Below are 27,148 nucleotides of genomic sequence, written 5' to 3'. Positions count from 1 at the left end.
TTTTCTTTCCAAACGAAGGCTTTTATTTAACAAAAAAAAAAGATTTAAACCAACTTCTTTATCTTATTATCAACTTTTTAAATCAAATAATAACTTAAATATTTCCTCTAATTTAAATAAAGTTTATTATTAATATTTTGCAAAAAAAAAAAATCCACATATCATTATCGTTTGATATAAAAACTTGAAAAAATAAATGAAGAACGTGATGAGTTTCATCCCTTTAATAATTACTACATAATGTATACCACCCAATAGATTGACAAACTTGCATTAGGCATAATTGAATTAAATGTGTGGAAAATGGCTCCACTTTGATGTCAATTTCCTTGCGTCGAAATCACTCATATTTTCTTATTGTGTTATAAGTACTACTACCATGCAACAGAAGGCGGTAATAAGCTGTCAACACAATCACAAGTCAAACCTAGAACTGCCAGAAGTTAATCAACCATTTGGATTTTGGACCCCTAAAACCAACAAGAGAAAAACGAAAACAATAGCCTTTGAAAACGAAAACAATACCCCTTGAAAACGAAAACAATACCTTATCAGATCATCGTTCAACAGTGATCTGTGTATTCGCTAGGTCATTACATTAACTCGCAAAGAAGACGAACAATCTTCATGAGAATGCAAAAAAATGGCTTTCCCAGAGAACACATTTATACTCCTACTTGGATATTGAAATATGCATTTAATTATGTTTGAATAAAATGCATTATGCAATGGTTCAAAAGGGTATACACCTTCAAAAAAAAATACTCTACCTAGTTTCGTATAAACGTTATCGCCACCCACTAAAAACCAACACAACGAACTAAACAGGCAATAAAAGGGTGATTGAGCTCAGGATTGAAAAATCAACCATGGTCACATTCACATTCATATTAGTTAGATATAAAACAAGAGCCCTAGAACAAGAATAAAGGAACCAAAGTTATAAATATAAGGTTTTAAAAAAAAAATAGAAAATTATAAGCATTACTTATATCTGAAACTCTATGTTCTATTGCACCGGAAACGCAAAAACAAGAGCCCTAGAACACGAGGGCCTATTTTTATGTACACAAACAAAATTAGAAAAACGTCTAAAAGAATGGCAAAATTAACTCACAAAATGTCTCAAAAATTCACCCAAAAGCTTGAGTACCGCACCTCCAATTATCCAAACTCCCTAGTGTTCCTCCTGTTTTCCTAACACATCACGCCAGATGTGAACGGGTTGATCACCATGGCACCAGTGCTTCACCTTTGTCAAAGAACATATCGACTTCCCTGTTAATCACCAGATGTGGGGTATCACTGAAATAACTCCAACACAATGCAAAGCAATGAACCATCATTCTCAATTTCTTATCCCCTTAAACATAAAAAACCAACAATTAGAGCTACTGCTGATCCAAGACTCATTCACAACTCACAAGCCTTCCTTCATTATCCAAAGAAAGGCAAATCCTCCACTAGCTATCAATATCTTACAAATTGGTACCAACAAAGCTTGAGTTTGAAAAATAACCTATTGCATTATGCTCAATCCTCAATAATTCAAAAGATCCATTCTCTTACACAATTGTGAAGGTAACCATGCCAACTACATAAGAGGTTTGAAGATGAATGAAGCTATCATACTTCTCAAGTATAGCCAAGTCCTAGTGATGCCTAAATACGACTTGGAAATATTATAAAGTCATTTCTCTGTACAAAAAGCAAGAAATTTGAGGAAAAGATTATAATTGAAAGTTTCATATCATATCTTATCCTCTGTATTCTCATTTTTCCACCACACATAAAGGTAATCTTCAAGCAGTTAAAAGTTATTTCATTACATTATAGCAAGAAGTCGGCATGGACACATATAGTTGATTAAACTACAGGTCAATTTGCTTTTCAATTGTTGCAAAGATGAATTATCACAATAAACTTTGGAAAATTTCACAATAATAATAACTAAAATTGTATGACAAACAAGTCATGGAAACACAACCCCATAACAAGGTGCAGAAAATGAAATCATTCATGCAGCACGCGATTTTAATTTCTTCAGGCGTTTGACAGGAGCAACACCCTTAATTGACTTCCTGGCCCTCTTCAGTTTTGGCTTTTTGGTAGGAAGAGGCATCTCCCTGATAGGACCTGGAGGCAAACCCTTTTTGAGTGCACTTCCTCTGGGTGTTGCAGAGGGAGGCAACCTCAAACTCTGAGGAGGTAAAGGATTTTGTGGCTTCCACACCAAGTTATTTTTCATCGAAAATCTTACCTTCTTTTTACTTTTCTCCCCACCCTTTGCGACTGCACTCTCCTCGCCATCCAATTCAGCAGAATCCTGAGACACCTTCCCTTTCAAACTCTTTGTCCTCTTCCTCTTCTTAGACAGAGTTCTTCCGGAAGCAGACACAGCCTGAGGCGAATCACACGCGCTCGCAACTCCATCATCCAAGCCCGCCTCCTCAGCAACCTTCTCAAATTGCCTTTGCAGGTTAGCAATCATAGTTTCATTTAACAGCACTGCGCTTTCATCGTTCAAATTCCCACCATTCTCACTAGCCACATTTTCCTTGTCACTCGAATCCTGAGCCGCCGCCGCATCACCCTTCTTATTTTTCTTCTTCTTCTTCTTGCTTTTGCCACCTTCAACAGGAACATTCTTATCCTTCTCGCACTTCTTCAACACCTCGCCATTACCAGCAGGCCCCAGCGGAACCAATTCCGGCACTTCCTCCTCATCATGATCAACAACAACATCAGGAATCACAAACTCAAACCCCGAATTCGCAGCCTCCCTCTCCAGCTTCAAAAACTCAGAATGCAGCGCAAAGAGCACCTTCCTATTCCCCTGAATGCACTGCGCAGAAGAACCCACTTCATAAAGCCTCCCAGAAAACCCCATCACCAGTGCAACTGTTCCAATTAGAAGAACCTCATCACGAGAATCAACCTCAACCCCGTCCCCACTCTTCTTAACCTCCAACAAACTCTTCCCCGTCTTAAGCAACAAATCAAACACACCAGACCTAATCTTCCCCACCAAGACCTTATCCTGCACCTTCCCCATAGCCGAAACAAACGGCTTCAGCAGCACCTCGAGAACCTCCTGCTTGAGCGGGAGAAAAGGTCGAAGCTCCTCAAGAAACACAGTGGCAATGTGGTAATTAACACCGTTCCCGTGAGACTTGTTCTCCAAAGAGGAGAGAGTGTTCTCGTCCAAAACATTGATCAAGCGATGCACGAGTTGGAGATCCCAGGAATTGGTTTTCATGAGGGAGAAGAACTTGGAGACAAACCTGCGGATGAGGAGGTAGAACTTGTCGAGTCGCAGCGCATCGATGCCGGACCACTCCCGGCGCATGGTGAGGAGGAAGGTGGAGAAGTACTGTAGGGAGACGGAGAGGTGGAGGGACAGAAGGAGAGAGGAGAGGCGATCGACGAGATCGGATTGGACGAGGGGCTTGTCGGAGTGCCACATGCAGTAGAAGAGACCCTTCCAGAGCTTCTTGGCGTCGTCGTCGGAGAGGGGTTGGGACTGCGACGGGAGCCATGATTTGAGGAGGAGGCGGAGGGATTTGTCTCTGGTGGTTCTCTTGCAGCATGCCAGCTGCTTCACGAGGGAGCGACCCACATGGGAAGCGTGCTCCTCCATAGATGAGGAAGAAACAGAAACCCTAATAGCTGCTTTGAGGATTCTGATGTCTGGAAATTGAACTTCTTTTAACAAAACAAAAACCCTAACGGGTTAGTACTGGAATCCGTATTATTGTGTTATTATGTTATTGGGTTGCCCATTACCCATTAGACACTTTTAAAAATAATAAAATAAAATAAAAAATTAATATTTAATTCTTTTTAAAATTTAAAAATAGTAGTTTGGTGAACTCTATTTTCAAATTCTGAAATTATTTTAATTTATATTAGTACATGAGAAATATTTATCTTATATAACAAATTATAATAAATAAATATTTTGAACATATAAATTATATTTTAAATTTTTATAAATAAATGAAATTTGATATATGTATAAAAATTTTATAATAATTTACACAATATTATTTTATGTGTTTACCTTTTTTTATCATATTATTTATTCCATTTTAAAATTATTTTTATCTTCTTACTTTTCTCTTGTATTTTTCTTTGTTGTACAAGAATAATTTCTCTCTATATATATATTGATATAATTGTTAATTGTGTCTATTTATACGATGAACCGTTCACTTTATATCATTTTAGTATAAATATAAAATTATTTGTTTTTAATATAAATACATGTTTTAAAAGTATGTGTTTTAGTGTAATAATATGTTTTAAAATTATATTTTTTAATTTAATTTTTTAAATTTTTTTAACAAATATATATAAATATATTTAAATAAGAGTATGTTAGACTGTCATGTGTGACCATTAGACTTTTTTTAAAAATTGATTAGATTGCATTTTATTAAAATTGATTTAATTGTATTTAATTTGAGAATGAGCCACAAGATAATATGTAACAACTTTTCATTATATAAAACTTTTTTTATATAATATATAAATTGATACTATTGACATTGATTTGTAATATTTATTTATTTATTTTAAATATATGTCTCTACATCCATGCATGAGCATGTGGATGTGGAAGTTGTCACTTGATATTTTCTAACTCTAAATCAATTATAATTAAATTCAATATAATCAATTCTAAAAAAATGTTATTTGGAACGTTTATTTCAAGATAAAAATCAATCAAAACATGAAAAAAAAAGGAAAAAAAAATAATTTATTTGAAACATTTGTTTCAAGATATTATATTATATTTTTAGGAATAAAAAATTAATCTATAAAAATATATCTTCTCATTGAATATATTTTTTTAAAAAAATAATAATAAGGATAGACTCGTTTACTTAGGAAAAAAAATTGGTATGCTTAAACCTACCATGGTTGGTTTAAGCAATTGATATATTAAAAGAATAATTGGTTTAAGAAATTGATATATTAAAAGAATAATTGAGGTAATTAATATATTTAAGTTGGTAATTAAAGTATTCTTTTAATACAACAATATGCTTCAATTTTTTTTTTGTTTATTTTTAATTATTTTTTTGTTTTAATTTTTTGACAAATACCTATGAATATACTTGCAAACATACGCACATTCATGCACATGTTAGTTATGATCGCACATGACAAACAATAGTTAATTTTGATCCTGCATAATTAGTATCATGATATTATGTAAAATTAATATATATATATATATATATATATATATATATATATATATATATATCATTGAAATAAAAAATATAACAATAACATTTAAATTAGTGGTATATTTTGTGATTGTTTCTAAGTCACCTTTTTATCATTTACAAATTTAACAAGTAAAAAATTAGGCTTGATTGATTTAACACAAAAAAACTTATAATTTTGATTTGGATTTTTTTTTTTGTTTTAATGGAAGAAAAAAACTAATTATGCAGGATCAAAATTAACTATTGTTTGTCATGTGCGATCATAACTAATAACTTTGTTTTATTTGATATATAGACATGGATTTAGGTTTAATTTTGGTTTTGGTTTTTTCGAGTCTTGTAAAAAAGTTTTATATTGTTAATGCATGACTATTACATTCTTTTTAGAATTTATTAGATTGCTTTAATTAGAATTGATTTTATTGCATTTATTTCAAGAATAATTGGTTTAAGCAATTGATATATTAAAAGAATAATTGAGATAATTACTATATTTAAGTTGGTAATTAAAATATTCTTTTAATACAACAATATGCTTCAATTTTTTTTATTTATTTTTAATTATTTTTTTGTTTTAATTTTTTGACAAATACCTATGAATATACTTGCAAACATACGCACATTCATGCACACTTAGCATATGCTCAAACACACACACACACACACACACATATATATATATATATATATATATATATATATTTAAAATAAAAAAGAATTACAAATCAATATCAATATTTTCAATATAGGTTTATATAATTAGAAGAGGTCATGTGTCACCCTCGGACTCATTCTTGAAATAAATGCAATAAAATCAATTCTAATTAAAGCAATCTAATAAATTCTAAAAAGAATTTAATAGTCATGCATTAACAATATAAAACTTTTTTATAAGACTCGCAAAAAACCAAAACCAAAACCAAAATTAAACCTAAATTCATGTCTATATATTAAATAAAACAAAGTTATTAGTTATGATCGCACATGACAAACAATAGTTAATTTTGATCCTGCATAATTAGTATCATGATATTATGTAAAATTAATATATATATATATATATATATATATATATATCATTGAAATAAAAAATATAACAATAACATTTAAATTAGTGGTATATTTTGTGATTGTTTCTAAGTCACCTTTTTATCATTTACAAATTTAACAAGTAAAAAATTAGGCTTGATTGATTTAACACAAAAAAAACTTATAATTTTGATTTGGATTTTTTTTTTGTTTTAATGGAAGAAAAAAACTAATTATGCAGGATCAAAATTAACTATTGTTTGTCATGTGCGATCATAACTAATAACTTTGTTTTATTTAATATATAGACATGAATTTAGGTTTAATTTTGGTTTTGGTTTTGGTTTTTTGCGAGTCTTGTAAAAAAGTTTTATATTGTTAATGCATGACTATTACATTCTTTTTAGAATTTATTAGATTGCTTTAATTAGAATTGATTTTATTGCATTTATTTCAAGAAAAAAAATTAACTATTGCATTCTTTTTTACAAGACTCGAAAAAACCAAAACCAAAATTAAACCTAAATCCATGTCTATATATTAAATAAAACAAAGTTATTAGTTATGATCGCACATGACAAACAATAGTTAATTTTGATCCTGCATAATTAGTATCATGATATTATGTAAAATTAATATATATATATATATATATATATATATATATATATCATTGAAATAAAAAATATAACAATAACATTTAAATTAGTGGTATATTTTGTGATTGTTTCTAAGTCACCTTTTTATCATTTACAAATTTAACAAGTAAAAAATTAGGCTTGATTGATTTAACACAAAAAAAATTTATAATTTTGATTTGGATTTTTTTTTTGTTTTAATGGAAGAAAAAAACTAATTATGCAGGATCAAAATTAACTATTGTTTGTCATGTGCGATCATAACTAATAACTTTGTTTTATTTAATATATAGACATGGATTTAGGTTTAATTTTGGTTTTGGTTTTTTCGAGTCTTATAAAAAAGTTTTATATTATTAATGCATGACTATTAAATTCTTTTTAGAATTTATTAGATTGCTTTAATTAGAATTGATTTTATTGCATTTATTTCAAGAATGAGTCCGAGGGTGACACATGACCTCTTCTAATTATATAAACCTATATTGAAAATATTGATATTGATTTGTAATTCTTTTTTATTTTATATATATATATATATATATATATATATATATATATATATATATATATATATATATATGTGTGTGTGTGTGTGTGTGTTTGAGCATATGCTAAGTGTGCATGAATGTGCGTATGTTTGCAAGTATATTCATAGGTATTTGTTAAAAAATTAAAACAAAAAAATAATTAAAAATAAACAAAAAAAATTGAAGCATATTGTTGTATTAAAAGAATATTTTAATTACCAACTTAAATATATTAATTACCTCAATTATTCTTTTAATATATCAATTTTTTAAACCAATTATTCTTTTAATATATCAATTGCTTAAACCAACCATGGTAGGTTTAAGCATACCAATTTTTTTTCTTAAGTAAACGAGTCTATCCTTATTATTATTTTTTTAAAAATATATATTCAATGAGAAGATATATTTTTATAGGTTAATTTTTTATTCCTAAAAATATAATATAATATCTTGAAACAAATGTTCCAAATAAATTATTTTTTTTCCTTTTTTTTAATGTTTTGATTGATTTTTATCTTGAAATAAATGTTCCAAATAACATTTTTTTTAGAATTAATTATATTGAATTTAATTATAATTGATTTAGAGTTAGAAAATATCAAGTGACAACTTCCACATACACATGCTCATGCATGGATGTAGAGACATATATTTAAAATAAATAAATAAATATTACAAATCAATGCCAATAGTATCAATTTATATATTATATAAAAAAAGTTTTATATAATGAAAAGTTGTTACATATTATCTTGTGGCTCATTCTCAAATTAAATACAATTAAAATCCATTTTAATAAAATGCAATCTAATCAATTCTAAAAGAAGTCTAATGGTCACACATGACAGTCTAACATACTCTTATTATGCTTTTAAATATATTTATATATATTTGTTAAAAAATTTTAAAAAGTTAAATTAAAAAATATAAATTTAAAACATATTATTATACTAAAACACATACTTTTAAAGCATGTATTTATATTAAAAATAAATAATTTTATATTTATACTAAAATTATATAAAGTGAATGGTTCATCGTATAAATAAACACAATTAACAATCATATCAATATATATATATATAGAGAGAGAAATTATTCTTGTACAACAAAGAAAAATACAAGAAATTATTATAAAATTTTAAAATGTAATAAATAATATGATAAAAAAAGGTAAACACATAAAATAATATTGTGTAAATTATTATAAAATTTTTAAAGATATATCAAATTTCATTTATTTATAAAAATTTAAAATATAATTTACATGTTCAAAATATTTATTTATTATAATTTGTTATATAAAATAAATATTTCTCATGTACTAATATAAATTAAAATAATTTCAGAATTTGAAAACAGAGTCCACCAAACTACTATTTTTAAATTGTAAAAATAATTAAATATTAATTTTTTATTTTATTTTATTATTTTTAAAAGGGTCTAATGGGTAATGGGCAACCCAAGAACATAATAACACAATAATACGGATGCGAGTACTTGCGTATATGTATTTATTTTTAATGTAAATACATGCTTTAAAAGTATGTGTTTTAGTATAATAATATGTTTTAAATTTATATTTTTTAATTTAACTTTTTTAAATTTTTTAACAGATATATATATATATATATATAAATATATTTAAAAGCATAATAAGAGTATGTTAGACTGTGATGTGTGACCATTAGACTTTTTTTAGAATTGATTAGATTGCATTTTATTAAAATTAATTTAATTGTATTTAATTTGAGAATGAGTCACAAGATAATATGTAACAACTTTTCATTATATAAAACTTTTTTTATATAATATATAAATTGATACTATTGACATTGATTTGTAATATTTATTTATTTATTTAAAATATATGTCTCTACATCCATGCATGAGCATGTGTATGTGGAAGTTGTCACTTATTTTCTAACTCTAAATCAATTATAATTAAATTTAATCTAATCAATTCCAAAAAAAAAATTGGAACATTTATTTCAAGATAAAAATCAATCAAAACATGAACAAAAAAGGAAAAAAAATTAATTTATTTGGAAAATTTGTTTCAAGATATTATATTATTTTTTCAGGAATAAAAAATTAACCTATAAAAATATATCTTCTCATTTAATATTTTTTTAAAAAATTTAATAATAAAGACAAACTGATTTACTTAAAAAAGTTGGTATGCTTAAATCTACCATGATTGGTTTAAGCAATTGATATATTAAAAGAATAATTAAGATAATTAATATATTGAAGTTGTTAATTAAAGTATTTTTTTAATACAACAATATGCTTCAAATTTATTTGTTTATTTTTAATTAATTTTTTTGTTTTAATTTTTTGACCGATACCTATAGATATACTTACAAACATACGCATACTAATGCAGACACACCTATGGACCAACATATAGATATATATATATATATATATATATATATATATATATATATATATTTATATTTAAAATAAAAAACATTACAAATCAATATCAATATCAATATTTTCAATATATATTATATAAATTAAGGTTTTATATAATTGGAAGCGGTTACGTGTCATCCTCGGGCTCATTATTGAATTAAATGCAATAAAATCAATTTTGATTAAGTGCAATCTGATAAATTCTAATAAGAATTTAATGGTCATGTATTAACGATGTGAAACTTTTTATACTAAGACTTACAATGTAATCATAAAGCAATCATGATTCTATTGTTGTATAGGTTTTGATGGGCCACCAAAGGAGAGGAGGGGGGAAGGGTTGGGGTGTAGGAAAACTCAAAAAGAGTAAAGTAGTCATTTACCTTTGTTTGATAATGCCATTAGCAATTCTGGTAGTGCCAATAGCAATACTCAAGAGAGTAAAAGATTAAAAAAAAAACCATTAGACCCAGTTATTAGCTACTGTGCACAAGGTAATAAAACAAACATGGGAGACAGAAATGAAGCAATAGCAATAACAATGGGTTGGATAGGTGAGAGTGTTGATTCCATCAAATCTCTTCAGATCCGCCAGGTCCTCACCCAGGCTGTTAGCCTCGGTCAGTTCACTTCTTCCATTTTCAACTTCTCCTGTCTAACCTTCTTCTAGGGTTTATCTCTAATTTCTATCATTTAACAGTTACAAAAGCATAATGGGGCATTGTCTAGAACATAAATTAATTTCTTCACTTTTCACTCTCACTGGTCATAGATTATCAGGATCACAATATGATTGATTTATGTTAAATAGATTATGCAAACAACATAGGGTGGGTCTTGTACAGACGGACTCTACCGTACTTTATATGCATATGCTGCAGACAGTAATTAAATTAAATTAATTTTTGGTTGATAATTTTGTATACGCTATGCCTGATTATGTCACATGTACTGTTGTCAGGCATGATTGTTACCTCTGCACTGATAATATGGAAGGCATTGATGTGCATTACTGGCAGTGAATCTCCTGTTGTTGTTGTTCTTTCTGGAAGCATGGAACCCGGATTCAAGCGGGTATGTCAAATGGAAGTCTTTTCTGTTTCTTATACCCATAATTCAATTCTGTTTCATTTGTGTCAATAATAATCTACTAATATTCATTTCCACCATCTTTGTAATGTTTGCTTTCATGCTATTTCCAGGGAGACATCTTATTCTTGCACATGAGTAAAGACCCAATTCGGGCAGGGGAGATTGTTGTGTTTAATGTCGATGTAAGCTTTCTATCGGCTTGCTTCTTTATATTTCAAATAATAGGTTTGTTTATTCATTTTCTGATTCTTTGTTTTCTGCTCACTATTTCCTATCCTTATTGACATTTTTTTTTCTTTTATCTAGGGACGTGAGATTCCAATTGTTCATCGTGTAATTAAGGTAAGCACCTCTTGGACACATAAATTGTCTTTTCAATGGAAAATTAGGGGAAAGTATGCCATTTCATGAGTGAGTAGCTGAAGTTGTTCCTATTCAAACTGTAACGCAACATAAATTACATAACAAACTGAATTCTATACCTGGGTTTTATCTACATAGGTACAATCTGTTTTTGGTTTTCCTTATTTTATATAACTTAATCATGAGGGATAAGGATTATCATAGTAGAATGCCATTAGAAGTTTCTTCCTTCACTCTCTGCCCCTCTTTTGTTGCTTGGTCAACTGAGGGAAGGGAGAGAAGAAAGATTGTTTGTTTCCTTTCTATTTTGGAAAATAGATCCTTTTTACCAAAAGTAGCCAGATAAGGCAAATATAAGGAACCACCTTTAACATCAATTTAGATAACAAGAACTTTTTACTAAATGTTAGTTTATTTCCTTCAAAAACTCAAACTGCTGTGTTTTAAGTATAAGAGGCTGGGACAACTTGTTTTCTTTTGTCACTTAATCTCCTAACTGAAGTAATGAAATATTTTGAAGTTTGGTTGAGAATAGAATTCGGTGATGTGGGAGGTACTGAAATAAGAAAGAAGTTTTAAAACAGATTGGGTCTTACATTATTTTATGGTCTTGGGTTGGATAGAGGAGGAGAGAAAAGTTGTTAGTTTTGTTAATGTAATCCTAACACTTTATTATATTACATATGACAAGATTAAATAAAATTTTAGGCCTAATGTTTCTTAAAAATTCCTCATGGCTTTAAAAAAGGAAAGTTGCTGTAATTTTCTTTATACAAGACATTTATGTGCTTGAATTTGGATGAATAAAAAACTAATTTTGATGTTCATTGATTCGGCCTTATGGCCAGGTTTTCCAGGGGTCTTCATTCAAAAATTTATTTTTCAATCTATTTACTTTCAATTGTTTTCTATGTTATGAAATAAAAACCTAGGAAAAGATTTGGTTCTTGTCACCAATTAGTCTCGGGTTAATTAAGAATAAAGGGAAAGAATGACACTGTTATATCTATACAATTAAACTCTTAATATTAGAAATTAATGAAGGAATGTTTCTCGGGATAATGGATATGATTGATTACTTGGGACTTATCCTTTCTGAGACACGCACATATTCACTGGTTTAATATTCTTTATGCTTTCTGAAAATTATGGTCGCCGTATTTCAGAGTCTCAACACTTGATCATTTTGTAGGTACATGAGAGGGAAGATACTGGGGAGGTTGATGTTCTCACTAAAGGTAATGCCTAATTCATGACCAGATAAAACTTACGTAAATGTTGGTAATACTAATTTTTAGGTCCTCCATTTACAGAAATACTAGTGATGCTAGCAACACACTTTTTCCAACACTTTAGTACTGAACGAATTTCACAAGGATCCCAGTAAAAAAACAGTCCCATTCTCTTTTTAGCGAGATCTACATGAAATTCACCCAATAATTGGAGTGTTTTAGAAAGAATGTGTTAAAAAATATATCGTTAGTGTCTCTCTTATGCTAAACCTAACCTAGTTCCGAATTTGAAATTCATTCTTCTCTCCAGTATTCTATTTCATAATTTTTTGTTTAGTAATCCATTTTAATTGCTGGTTATATGCTAATGTAGCACTCCCTTGATGCGTTTTGTTGTCTTTGGCAGGAGACAACAATTATGGTGATGACAGGCTACTGTATGCTCACGGTCAACTTTGGCTGCAAAGGCACCACATTATGGGTAGAGCCGTCGGGTATAGCATTTTAGTTACACTTCTGCCACTTATTGTAGAATTGTTTAAGCCAGTACTCACCTGTTGTGGTGACCGCGCATAATTTTGTTACAGTATTTAGGTTATATGCTTCAATTCTCCAACTATGATAAAGAGAGATCTCTGTGACATTAAAGCATTATGCATTTTTTGGCTACATGCTAAATGCCACTAGAAGAGCATAGTATCTAACCATGTACACAATTTCTAACACCCAATGGGCCTTTGAACATGGGCATCATGCCAAGGGTTAATCCTACTTTGTCCCGTAATGATACCAAGAGTTTGGCATTCAAGTTTTCTTATAGTATGAAGCATTTTCATTGCTTGTATTTGTCAATGGCAGGTTCTTACCTTACGTAGGCTGGGTGACCATCATTATGACTGAAAAGCCTATTATCAAGGTTTGTTTGCTGTGCCCAATCTATTCTGTTCACGCACGACCTATCCTTCCCTCCCTTCACCTTTTATCACTAAGCAAACCTTATATCTCCTTGTCATGTCTGATCTATTGCAAAGCAATCTATGATATTTTACTACGGGATAAAATGATGACCATTTTAAAGATGCATGACATATATTGAGTTGCAGCAAGTATGAAGTGCTCAAAAACTGTATCTTTCCTTGCAGTATATTCTCATTGGTGCTTTGGGGTTGCTCGTGATAACTTCGAAAGATTAAATGATGAATCTGAAGTCAAACTGCGGTCCAACCTCCGATGGTAGTGTGAGCAGAATATAATGTTAAGATTAAATGATGAATCTGAAGTCATTTTGTACCATGCATAGTATGGGGGACAATATAATGTTAAGAATTAATGCAAAATAGTTTAATTTTGGTATATTCTTACTTCTTCCTAGTCCTTGATGAGTTGGTATCTGATTGAAACCCCCCTTCCTTTATATTTTAATTTGGTGCAGTTTAAGATTAAGCCTATAAATCAGCTGTTCCTTATCCACAATGCCACCTGCTGCCTTTACCAAACCACTTTATTTATTTGCTACAAATTTTAGCCTGCTGTCTTGCTGGTGCGTTATAAATCTTAATATAATTATTAAAATTTATCTACATCGATCCTAAATGAATATTATGTTTGTATGGGTGTTGGAGTGTTAGCTTAGTTTTTCTTTTAATTATTTTATACTTCCTCCGGTCTCATTTATAAGCAAAAATAATTGATTTTACAGTTATTAAGAACATTAGTTTAATCCATTACATTATGTGAATTTCAATTAAGAAATAAACTTTTTGTGTAAACTACTCCCTCTGACCTCCGGTCTCGGTCTCGATTATAAGCAAGAAAAAAAGACATGTTTCACGTTTATTAAAGAAATTAATTAATTTTATTAAATTATCTCATTTTTAATTAAAAATAACATTTTATTTTAAAACTATCTCTTATTAGAACTTGAATCTTTGGTCTTACTAAATGAAGGGTATTTTGAGGGTAGTCTCATTAAATAAGGTTTTGCTATTTGAAATTTGTTTATATTTGAAATTAGATTAGTGTTGTTCATTAAAACTTGATATCAAGCATAACTCCCCTAAATAAATGGTATTTTGAACAATCTCAATAAGCAAGGACCTTGTTTAATGAGACCACTTAGAAGATTAGGTTAAAGAATCCTGTATTTTGAAAAGTCTCCGTGTTGAGGATTATTGAAAAATCAATCTCGTATTTTGAAGATTAGGTTAACTCCAAGAACCCATATGCACATGAGTTTGATTTTTATTGCCGATATGAGAACCTGTCAGTGCTTAATCTATAAGTATTTATGTTTTTATTTATGTTTTATTATCCAAGATTGGGACTACTAATGACGTGAAACTTTTAAGCAAGATAAATGACCTCTTTGTGAGAGTGAAGAAGAACGAAGATGAATTGCTTAACAAATTAGTAGAGGTCGATGGCCATCTTCACAAGTTAGACGGAAAGAGGTTGGATGTAGAGATAGATAGCATTTGCAAAAGAATGAGAGATTTTGCTCACAAATTGCTCCCAATGGATCCCTTTGGTGACAATTAGTAAATTTAGTTATATATATTATTTAAAATAACAATAATGAATTGTAAAAAGAAAAAAAAACTATTATAAAAGAAATAAGTTAAACTTAAATATTTTTTTAAATATAAGAAAAAATATCATTGTTCTGGTCTAAGGTTCCTATAGGATTTAGAGTTTCCTAACCAGAGCATAAATGTGTAATTAGCCTACACCTCTAGTTCTAGCCTGGGTTATATAGAGGTCCAAAAGATATAATCATATCTTTATTTCCAGGATTATGGGAATAAGATATGATAAAATATAATTAAAATATGATAAGATTTGATCATTATATGGTTAGATACGTAAGTGTAATATCACAAGATATGATTAATGAAATATGATAGATTATTAAGTTATGAATGATGAATATTGATCATAGCATACTTAAGTGTTTGGTTCGGTCGGAATCCAAGTGTTTGGTTCGTAAGCAATAATCAAGTAAACAAAGCAATATACATATAAACAAAGCAATATACATAATAAAATATTTATATTTGATAGGCTTAATTATAAAAAGAGTTCTCTTATTTTTTTCATTTCACTAAATCGGTCTCCCTATTTTTTAATTCACTATTAGAGTTTTCTTATTTTTTCAAAATTCACTATCTAGTCCCCAAATGAAAAATTGAACACTGTTAGATTATTTTACATCTCACGTTCTCTTTGCTCAATTAGGATTCGTGTAGCTGGTTTTGGAAATTAAAGATTTTTGGTAATGTAAAAGTTAAGGATTTTTTGTGGATGAAGTTTTGATATTAAAGTAATTGTTTATGAGATACTTGTTAGTTACCTAATTATTGATAAAGGTAAATTGAAAATAACATAAATAATTAATCACTTTAGTTATTAATAATGATATTTCTTAAACACATAAATATATATTAAATGACCAATTATATGTGAAAACGTAATGGTCAAGGTTTAACTTTTTGGGGACTTAGATAGTGAATTTAAAAATAGAGGTATCAATTTAGTGAAATGAAAAAAAATAGAAAGCTACTTTTTACAATTAAGCCTACTTGATATTACATTTTTTTATATATAAGAAAAACTACATAATTCATTAATATAAATAAAAATAGTTAATTCGGTTAATTTTCATAAATTTTAATTTTACTTTAAGATCACATAAAATATTAAATGATTTTAGAGATGCTTATTTTTTGAAAGATAGTTTTTAATACAAAAATTAGCAAAAAATAGTAATACATTTTTTTTATAATTATAACCAAGAAAATATTGTTTTTTATATTTAAGACGAGAGGTATTATAAGCATTTAATAACAGAGTAAATATAGCCGTACAAGAAATTATGTAAAAAAAAAGCAGTATAGGAATAAATATATTGATTTATTATTAATTAAAAAAACAAGGGGAATAGAGAAGCAGAGTAATAAGTTATGAAGGCATAAAAGGAAAAGAAGAGGCTGCTGAGTGGAGAATGAGAAGTCAGAATAGGTGCGAGTCAGTAGGCGTGTAAACGTGGACCATTTAAAGAGATTGATTCATAGAATGTGACAAGAGCAGCCGAAACCGAACGAGGCGAACCACTATTCTTAATTGGCAATACGATACGAAAAGGAAACAAGTGTAAACTCAAATATACAAAACAACATACTATCAATCTATCATATATAGTACTAGTAAGTATTGCCACCAACACGAGACGCTTGGCACCTCCATCAACCAACGTGTTCCAGGTTTCGGTGCCAATTATATATATCCATAATCCCTTCCTTCACATAACTCTCCTCTCAATGGATTGCTGGCACAAAATCACTAAGACTTGGACTTCACTCTCTACTCGTTTCAAACATCATCGCAAATCTAGTCAGTCCTCTCTCTCTCTTCCTTTCTTTATTATTCTCAATATATCCAAATCTTTTTTATTTTATCATCTTCATAGGTGGTCGAGTTGGTGGTGCCGCTCAATACTCTGCCGATTGTGACGGAATCAGTGCCGGTTTGCTCAAGCTTCGAGATGATGTGCAAATGTGCGGCTACAGAGATGTTCAGGTCATGTGGAACATGTTGAACGTAAGTTTGCAACATGACCAAATGCCAATGGAAGCAGCCAGAAGAAGCTCCAACAACGCTAAATTTCGCAAGCGTGGCTGCAGCAAGCAGAGATCAATTTCGAGGGTCTTGTTTTGGACTAACCGTGACAACCTCGTGAATGTACAGTAAATTAAAAATGATTATCATCAAGTTTTGCACAGTGGAAATAATTAATGTCAATGTTTTGTACATAGTCAAGGACAATGAAACTTTATTTCGTTAATTATATATGTAAATGAAGATCGTGTTGCGTTTCTTAATTTGCTCCGTCCATGCTTGCGGTTTTGGTATGTTATGCGATACCAAGTAACCGTTCGCTTTGTCCTTCTCTGTGCAGATAAGGGGAAAGTGCCACCTCCCTGTGTTTATTGTCAACTAGGAACCGCTAAAGGGTTTGGGCACACAGTATTCCGTTTCAACTTTTCTTTTACTAGTAACAAAGATAAAAATGGCTTTGGTTACGTATGCTTTTTTTTTTCTTTTCAAATTCTCTTATTTGGAACGCAAGTTCTGCATTGGATTTTATTTGGCAAAGATGTAACCGCGCGTGCATGAAATATATATGTTTCAATGCTTATGGAACGAGTGGCTAGGATGCATTCAACTTAATGATGTCACAACACATGTACATGCATTTGTAGTATTTGATTTGATAGTACTTTTCACTAATGATTCTGACGTGTACTTGTTGTTGAGGTGTTTTGAGTAGTAGTCATTAGCCGACCAAAGCGAATATATAGAGATTGCAAAGTTGAATTGCATAAAGAACTATTTTGCGGCTTTTCTCTCGGACGAACCATAATAATTCAATCACAGCCTAGCATAGTTGCATGCATTGCGGATCTAGCTAAAAGTAATCGGTTTTCTTTTGTCTCCATGTACGGAAGAAATTATCTGAAATCTATGGTCCCGGTTGAGATTATGAATGTGATACCCTTAAATTAACAAAAAAATTCTCCTTATGCTAAATACAATTATTATGAAGGGGAAAGGCTTTTTCTTGTCAATTATAATAAGAATTTAATATTCTTTTTTTGGATTTTTGCTTTTAATTTCTTGTCAATATTTTGACTGGTGTTAATTCTTGAACTATTTCTACGTTAATATTTTTTATTGATGTTTCCACGAATCATTGTTAAGTGATATCTACGTCTAAATTGTTTGGTTAAAGTATGTTTTTAGTTCTCACTATTTTGTGATTTTTTTTTTTTACTTAAAAAAGCACGTGTTTCTTAAAAAACATTATTCAAAATACACTTAGCTTCAGTTTTTGGGCTTCTGGTCTGGCCGTAAATGGGCCTAAGAGTGAGGCAAAGCCCAAGTTTAGGCTTCGGTGAAAACAGGATTCAGTAATTGAGAGTGAGTGTAGTAGAGTGTAGAATTTGCAGGTGAAGCAACAGTGTTACGAAGCAAGTAGTAGCAATTAGCAATGGCGTACATGAGCATGGGGGAAGCTCATAGGAGGATAACAGAGTATCTGAATCGCTTTTCCGACGCGATTTCTTGCCAAGACGGAGCTACGTTCAAGTCTCTCTTCGCTCTCTCTTCTAATTCCCCATTCCTTCTCTCTCTGGGCGACGCGCTCAACCTCTTCCAAGACGCCAACAGACTCATCAAGCAATCCGACAACCATTCCCAGTTCACAGACATCCTCGTCCCTCTCTTCCGATCCCTCCAAAATTACCGCCAGAACAACTTGCTCGAAGCCTATAACGCTTTCGAAAAAACCGCCAAGTAATTTTACTACTTTCCCCTACTTATTATTTTCATTATTATTATTTTAATTGAGTTTAATTCTTTCGTGTGCTGAAACGGTGGAGTTCAGTGCGTTTATCCAGGAGTTTCGTAATTGGGAATCCGCGTGGGCTATGGAGGCTTTGTACGTCATTGTTTACGATATTAGGGTTCTTGCCGAGAAGGTATTTTTATGATTTTGATTTTTTTTTTTTACTTTCTCATTTTCTGGAAGTTGGTTGGATTGTGTGTTAATTGTTTTTTGATTTTAGGCTGATAAAGAATTGGTTTCCAATGGGAAATCCCCTGAGAAGTTGAAAGGCGCCGGTTCCGTCCTTATGAAAGTTTTTGGCACCCTTGCGGTATATGAATGCTTCCATAAGCTCAGTTTCATTTGAAATCCAATTATTCTTTTCATATTTAGTTTGGTATCGCTAATTTGAAATCCTTATTTAAACATGGGCTATGGATGATTGTAGCTAGCTTTAGTACGTTAATTTTTATCTTTTATTTAAATTTTATTTGTTTTTCTTGTTGGGAAGCCCACCAATAACGCTACCAATTGTATATCTTCCGGAAACTTAGATATTAAAGATAAACTATAACCTATATACATATTGCCACAAAAATTAGTGTGCTTGTGGCTGTTAGTGTCCTAATGCATTTTCTTCCCCGTAGAACTAGATGGAAGAAGAGATCGTGGGATTAAAACTCACCAAACACAGGAAAAATACTTATTATAAATTTGGCTATTTTTTACAGTTTAAAATTTGGCTATTTTTTAGCCTAATTGTTCATGTATCACTCACAGAACGAATTATATCTGTGTCTATGTAGACTACGTACTTTGGAAGAAAGCAGAATGTGCAATCATATGAATCCTTTCTTAGGAAAAATTGTCCATGCTTTGTGTTTTCAACTTTTCATTGTGCAACATATACTTCTATGCTTACTATGTTAAGTAACTGTGTGGAGTCTGGCTTTCAGAGGTACTCTACTAACTCGTAACTTGATTCTATTCCAGGGAAAAGGCTCTAAGCGTGTTGGAGCATTATATGTAACTTGTCAGCTATTCAAGATTTACTTTAAGGTATTTGTTGTTGCTTTTGCTTCCGTTTTTGGTGATTCATATTTCATACTTTCATAGTGCTCTTTTTAGGATCACATTTGTTGACTTGATATGGAATGACAATAGTCTGAACTTGTAGATTGGTGTTAATCATATGTTTGACATGTTTAATGGTATCAGGGAAGGTTGGCTAGGACAGAGATAACATGACATTTGTGGTTGAAAATTGAAATTAGAATTTGATTTTATTCTGTGAATGTTTTGCAGCTTGGCACAGTTCACCTTTGCCGTAGTGTAATAAGAAGCATTGAAACTGCACGCATATTTGATTTTGAGGAATTTCCCAAAAGAGACAAGGTCAGAGTTGGACTAATTTGTATGTGTTTAACTTTTGTACACTCTTAGTGTTAATAATTTTTTACACTGTCAACCAATTAAAAATTATTTTAGGTATGACTTTTAAAAAATATTGTAAAAGTCAAGTCAATAACTTTACCATACACAACACTTTATGATTGGCTGACAGTGTAAAAAATCTTTATACTGTTAGTGTATTTTAATTAAATTCAATTTATATACACATATAATTTTAGATCATTTATTTTTATGATGTGTTTCAGGTCATTTACATGTACTATACTGGTCGTCTTGAAGTTTTCAATGAAAATTTTCCTTCTGTAAGTGATCTATATTTCTTTTAATTCAATTATGATCTGCTTGTGTTCTGTGTTTGGATACACATTTAGTAATGCATGCTAACTTTGTAATTTTCTGTAATGGTACCTTTTTTATATTCTTTTTTAGTACTTTTAAGTTTTAAATGAATTACAGTATTTCTTTTTGTATTAAGCTTATTATTATTACTATTGTTTTGAAGGATATTACCCCAGTCTAGTATAATTTCATTCAAAGAAAAAAGGACAGAATAGTAAAGTAACCACATCATCACTATTTTCAAATTATTAACTTTTGGATTATTGAAAATAGCTCCTTAGATAATTAAATAAAAGAGCCCAGGAGCTAAGCACTATAATAAATATATTTTCTTTCATAAACAAAATTAAAAGTAAATGTGGCATGCTTGTATGCTGACTACTGTTGTTATTGTATGATGGGTGTTTTATCTCCAATTTTACCTGAATTATACTTATACAGCTGGGCAACAGTAAAGAACAATGAAAATATACCTTTATAATTCTATAAAATCATTTATACAGTTTATATTTTTAACTTGACAGGCTGATTATAAATTATCGTATGCCCTGAAGCATTGCAATCCTCAAAGTGAAGCCAATATAAGGTTTGGTTCAGGTGTGCCAACTGTGTACATTGCATCTGCATGAAATGAGTTATCAGTAGGTTGTATGTATATATTTTCCTTGCAATTATACTTATGCATGCACGGTAAATATGCATATTTTTGGGGAAATGGGTAAGACTTGATGTAAAAATTGCACAGTGCTTTCTCTTAGAAATAGTTGATCGACTCAAACTTTTTCATCTATTTTATCTGTTAAATACTCTTGTTGGTTCTAAGCAAATAAAAGAAATATCTAGAAGTTCAAATGGGTAGGTACCTGTAAGAGGTTGAATAGCTTTGAGAAAATTTATCAATTTTTCATCTCAATGTTAAAAGAAAGTAAGAAAAAAAAGCCTGATATAACTCTCTTTATATGAGTGTAAAGGTTTATGACTTACTATTTTTGTTTGACATAGGATGATTCTTAAACATCTAATTCCAGTGAAGCTTTCGATTGGCATATTACCTAAAAACAGTCTCTTGGAGAAGTACAATCTACTTGAGGTATGTTAGGTGATTTATGGTGGATTTTTACTCTCTCTCTCTTTGTTACTAGGAATGTTTCTTGTCTTGCTTTTTTTAATTGTAATAAACCTTTTAGATCCAGTAGGTGTCAACTCTGTTATGTTTCCTTGTAAGTTGTAAGCCATAACTTAGTTTACTTAATTTAATGGCTAGGCTGACCCATCAAGTTCAGACAAGCCAGAACAAAGTAAATATAAATATATATAATTAAAACTGAATTATGATTCAAGTGTCAGTTTGCAGGCTATATACCCATCAAGTTCCTGATGGGAACTCTTCCTTTTTTACGAAAAAAAACTATATATATATATATATATATATATATATATATCCAAACACAACCACGATGACTAATTTATAATACAGATAATGAGTGAAAACAAATTGTTCACATCAAGTGCTAGGAGGAATATGTAGTGCCTGATTATATTACAGAATAACTTTCCTAAGAAACCATGCATCAGCTTTATTGCATTTGGTAGTATACACATTTACAGTATTTACATCTTTATGTGCCTTAGAAATGTTAATGTAAATATTCTTTTTTACATTTGGGCAGTATAGTAAAATTGTACAAGCTCTAAGAAGGGGCGATCTTCGGCTTCTTCGGTGTGCACTGCAAGATCATGAGGACCGGTAGAATTGCCCATCATCATTCTTTCATGACAAGGAATTGCTGTTCCTAAATTTAATCAAAAGGGCATAATTATCTACTTGTTTTTGCAGGTTCTTGAGATCAGGTGTATATCTTGTCCTAGAGAAGTTAGAACTTCAAGTATACCAGAGATTAGTAAAGAAGATGTAAGTATCCAGTATCACCTTGTACCCTCCTATTCCAAAGTAATATTAGAATTGATAAATGACTTGGCTATTTAATGAATCACTAGTTTCATATTATTGCTTGGTTGTAACATGGCAGTTACATCATTCAAAAGCAGAGGGACCCAAGCAGAGCTCATCAGGTGAAGTTAGAAGTTATTGTTAAAGCATTGAAATGGCTTGAAATTGATATGGACGTGGATGAGGTAATTTCTTTAATTTTTCCTCCTTGTTCTCTACTATTTCCAATTTGTTTATATCTTTCAAAAATGAATGCAGGAGATTATTGCTGTTTTATAATGCATTTTTTATTTATATATGATGCTTTTGCAGGTAGAGTGTATAGTGGCCATACTGATATATAAGAATCTTATGAAAGGTTACTTTGCCCACAAAAGCAAAGTTGTTGTATTGAGCAAGCAAGACCCCTTCCCTAAATTAAATGGAAAACCTGTCAATTCTTAGGGGCATTCATTCATGACACTGAAATTCAGAGGGGCTAGGAAGCATGGTAATGACAGGGTGACTTTGAGACAGTTTTTTCAGCCATTAGTTATTGTATTGAATGTTTGAGAATTCTCCCAAACACGTGGTCATCAAAATATCACAGTGCTGCTCCGGTTTTAAAGCAAGCTAATCTTGTTTAGATGATAGCTCTTGCAAATTGGATTGTAGTTTAGGTTCCTCTTGTGTTGTATGCTGCAAATATGCTACCAATGGAAATAAACTGTTAAAAGATACTGCTGATCTCATTGCAATAACCTGAATTTTTGGCTGCGGCCATGGATCTGTCTGTGTCGGACATACAAAATTGTGATGTATCTTGTGTTTTTGCTCTCTGCTTAATTACATTGACAACATTCTTAGATAGAGGTACTAACCTTTTTTATTTGTCAAAATAATTTCCCTGTTTCTTTTCAGTTTTGATAAAATGTTCAGGAATGTATTTTTCTCAAGTTATCATTTTTTTTATTTTAGTCCTCTAATATATTTTTACTCGAATTTATTTTATTTTAATTATTATAATCGATCTCTTTTAATAAAAAATGCCCATTTTTTTTTGTTTTCTTCTTTAAATGTCGATGAATTAAGTTATTTAAATGGCATTAAATCCTATTTCACACTATTTTCGTCAAATCTCTTTTTTATTTAATTTATAACCAATAAAATGAAGTAACATGTTTTTATGCTTAGAGATTTTTTTATTGATTCAATGTATATATTTTGAAACTTTATGTCTGCAAAAGAATTAAACTACCTTTTATTAAATTCATTTTAACTCTTTACAAATTAATTATAGAAATAAGACATGCAGCAAAATACTAATGATATAAAAAAGGCAAAATTCATACCTTAAATGATGAAGGAAATTCAGATATATATTTTAATGGATGTCAGAAACCTTAAACATCATTCTGCAATTAGTAGCGCAATATCATATTAGGTGCTTAAGGCATACAAAATGTGCTACTAGATTATGACTTTCTACCTAAAATTAGTGTACATTTTACTTAGGGATTAGTAACAAAGTAAAATAATCAGAAGAGGAAATCACACAACGTGATTGAACAAAAATAAAAAATGACACAATGCGATAGTTTCATTTGGAAGTCGTGCCACATGAACTCTTTGGCGTAATGCATTTAAAAAATCCATCTTAAATGGATTTACAGGCCAGTTGCAGGATAAGATAATGAAACGGAACTGGAGACTTCCTTCAAACCAAACCAAGAAGCATGAATACTTCTCTTCTTGGAAGTATCACCATATCATAAATGTTTTCGACACGACAAACTCAAATATTTATTTGATGTTTCTTATTAGGTGTTCAATTTAAAAAATAATGTGTTAACTTGGACACTTAAGTCGACACTTTCCCATAATTAAAATACTTGAAAAAAATATGAAAAGTTGATTTATAAAAAAAAACCATCAATTTAGATATTTTATTATATAATATTCATATTTTATTTCATTACAATATTTCTTTTTTATGTATGATGTTTCATTTGTCATATCTGATGTAAATGTCAGAATCCGTCCTACAAGACTCCATTGCACGACTAATAGAAAAATGTAATTATAACCGGATAGCAGAACAATCTGGTCATAAGCGATGAGTTGGATCAATCATTTATTAAATGTAAATAACCTATTGAGAAATCCTACCCACTGTAAGGAGATTGTAAATTTATCATCTCATTAGACAAAAATTTTCTCCTTTTGACACTCGATCACGTTCTCTGGATCAGTGCAGTTGATACTGGATTGTCACTGTATCGGTTCGACAAGGACGAGAACCAATGAAAGGAGAGAGGCCCGGGCACCGTAAGTTCCTGAATCACAAGGTTTTCTACAATGTTTTTCGTTTTTCTCTTCTAATTAATTTATTTCCTCTTCGCTTCTTATTGATATCTTGACTGATTTTAGGTTTGCAACGAATGTCTTTCGTTTTTATTATTTATCTTTTTTCATGTCATAGCAATACTGACGTTTAAGAAAAAAAAGTCTTGTGGTGTAACTTGAGTATAAGTTGTATAACCACGGTGCTTCTTTGATGCAGTGATGTTTTTTCCGTATCAAAGAAATGGATTTGGTACAGGTAGAAATAAAGATAAAACAAATCCTTCAATCGTGAGCTAGAACACTTCAAATATGTATAGCAGGATGGTGGCATAACTGCAAATGAATGTGTCGATACAATTAATGTATAAGTTGGTAGTGATTAATTGGGATCCTTATGCATGAATAATATAGAAAGAGGTGAATTTGAGGATAATGGTTTGAAAATTTTCAAGCTGAGAAGCATTAAAACCGATAGAAAAGAATCACAAACCAAAATGATTAAAAGGATAAGATTGAAGGAGAAAAATGGATGATTAATTGTAAATCTTGGTTCGTGTGTTTCTTGTACGTGTGGTGACAGTGGTGTTTAATAATATAAGTTTCATTTGCCTTGAAATAAAAATAATTTTTAATCTTTTTAATATCATAATTTTTGGCGGTTTTAACAGCTAGAAAATGTAAAAATAAAATAAAATATCAATATATATAATGTCATGTAAGTCGTTAAAGGGTGAATTTGGACCGAAATGATAAAAAATACTAGACGAAAAAAAAATTAAAGATAAAGACCAGTTTTTCAAAAGTTAAAAGACGAAAACTATAAAAGTGAAAAAATTCGAAGACCAAAAATATAATTTTCAAATAAATATATTACCGGATAGGATGACACAACAAAATTGATTGCAGCATTTTGAATATGCAGTACCTAATTATGTTCATCATTTTTATTTAGAGATGAAATTTAGGCTGGCAAATTCGTGTCCTAAAAGGTTGATATCTTGCGGCAGAGTCAGGACTACTGCACATGATCCAAACCCACTTAAGACAATGCATTCATGAATAAAAACTTACAGTTATTTATACAATATATTTATTTTCACTAATCTAAATAAGAAAAAGGAAATTTAATTTTTTTTATTTGTATTCATTTAAACAACACATCTTTTTTTATTATCTTTTCTATTTCTTTTCATTTTATTTTTCCCATTCTGTTTTACTTCTAATTTGATAATATATTTTTTCAACTTGATTTGTTAGAGGTTTAACGAAGATGTGAAGCCGTTCCAATAGGTAAATGGCTTCCTTGTCACATCCAAATTGTGTATACCTTGCATTGCATTCATATTGCCTGCAAGATCGCAAAACAATATTATAATGAAATACACTACTTACACAGAAACTTTAATTTACCTATATATTATCTAATTCTCTATCAGCACTCATGGAATCCCACATTGAACTGTTTGGTCCTTAGCTTGGACTCTCAATTATAAGTACAAGTAAAACTAGTGTCACAAACTTAAGTAAGAGACTGACGCGTACGTGATGATTATCATTTTTTTTTCAAATAGCGGAAGTTTTGACTTTTGATTTTAAAGACAACCAAAATTAAAAAAAAAAAATGAGTGAAACGAATTTTGCTTGAAATTGTGTCATTTGGTATACTTCGAGAACTAACTACATTTAAAATTATGCAATTATACGCACATTTGTTTTACTCTCTTTAATTCTATTTCTTTCATCTGTCGGATGTCTTCCTCCATTAAATTCTCAGAAAACTTCAATTGTTTCGGTGTGAACTGTGAATAACGGAAAAACTTATACGTCTTGATTTCAATTTTCAACAGAGCTTGTTACCAAAAAACCAAAAAAAATCATCAGAGGGAGACAAAATGAATCCAAATTCTACGGGTATCTACAGAAATATTTACAAACAAGAAAGATAATATTATCAACTTACTAATTAAAACTTAAGATGAAAGTGAGTATTTATTTATAATTTTTTTAGAAATAAGTATAGGTACGAGTAATATAATATCCATCGAACCCTACACGTATTTGTCATATATATTAAGTATATATTAATATAATTAAAATATGTTACTTAAATAATTTATTTCTAAACAAATAAATGATTTATATTATGCATATACTTTTCTATAAAAAAATATAATTATATTTTCTTAA

The 27,148-nt window shown here is 30.0% G+C and overlaps 4 protein-coding genes across 4 annotated transcripts; 3 read left to right on the top strand and 1 right to left on the bottom strand.

Annotated features, from left to right (window-relative positions):
- Positions 1-1,796: 1,796 nt before the first annotated feature.
- Positions 1,797-3,740, bottom strand: LOC114393377 (ribosomal RNA processing protein 1 homolog). Its single transcript, XM_028354688.1, has one exon. The coding sequence runs from the start codon at positions 3,638-3,640 to the stop codon at positions 2,018-2,020; it is 1,623 nt and encodes a 540-aa protein (XP_028210489.1). The 5' UTR covers positions 3,641-3,740; the 3' UTR covers positions 1,797-2,017.
- A 6,582-nt stretch (positions 3,741-10,322) lies between these two features.
- LOC114392435 (signal peptidase complex catalytic subunit SEC11A-like) lies at positions 10,323-13,940 on the top strand. Its single transcript, XM_028353571.1, has 8 exons — positions 10,323-10,484; positions 10,826-10,938; positions 11,067-11,138; positions 11,263-11,298; positions 12,512-12,557; positions 12,958-13,045; positions 13,410-13,467; positions 13,694-13,940. Exons 1-8 carry the CDS (start codon positions 10,373-10,375, stop codon positions 13,742-13,744), a joined length of 576 nt encoding a protein of 191 aa, XP_028209372.1. The 5' UTR covers positions 10,323-10,372; the 3' UTR covers positions 13,745-13,940.
- A 2,738-nt stretch (positions 13,941-16,678) lies between these two features.
- Positions 16,679-17,428, top strand: LOC114393277. The gene is made up of 2 exons (XM_028354550.1): positions 16,679-16,940; positions 17,017-17,428. The coding sequence occupies exons 1-2, from the start codon at positions 16,868-16,870 to the stop codon at positions 17,295-17,297; spliced, it is 354 nt and encodes a 117-aa protein (XP_028210351.1). The 5' UTR covers positions 16,679-16,867; the 3' UTR covers positions 17,298-17,428.
- Positions 17,429-18,520: 1,092 nt separating this feature from the next.
- LOC114392031 (enhanced ethylene response protein 5-like) lies at positions 18,521-23,483 on the top strand. Its single transcript, XM_028353070.1, has 12 exons — positions 18,521-18,902; positions 18,994-19,087; positions 19,175-19,264; positions 19,927-19,992; positions 20,239-20,328; positions 20,592-20,648; positions 21,210-21,271; positions 21,688-21,775; positions 22,356-22,432; positions 22,523-22,597; positions 22,716-22,821; positions 22,949-23,483. Exons 1-12 carry the CDS (start codon positions 18,598-18,600, stop codon positions 23,078-23,080), a joined length of 1,242 nt encoding a protein of 413 aa, XP_028208871.1. The 5' UTR covers positions 18,521-18,597; the 3' UTR covers positions 23,081-23,483.
- Positions 23,484-27,148: the final 3,665 nt, after the last annotated feature.

Source organism: Glycine soja, chromosome 17 (genome assembly GCF_004193775.1).
Source record: "Glycine soja cultivar W05 chromosome 17, ASM419377v2, whole genome shotgun sequence".
NCBI classification, from domain to species: Eukaryota; Viridiplantae; Streptophyta; class Magnoliopsida; order Fabales; family Fabaceae; genus Glycine; species Glycine soja.
This window is presented reverse-complemented; position numbering and strand designations above follow the sequence as displayed.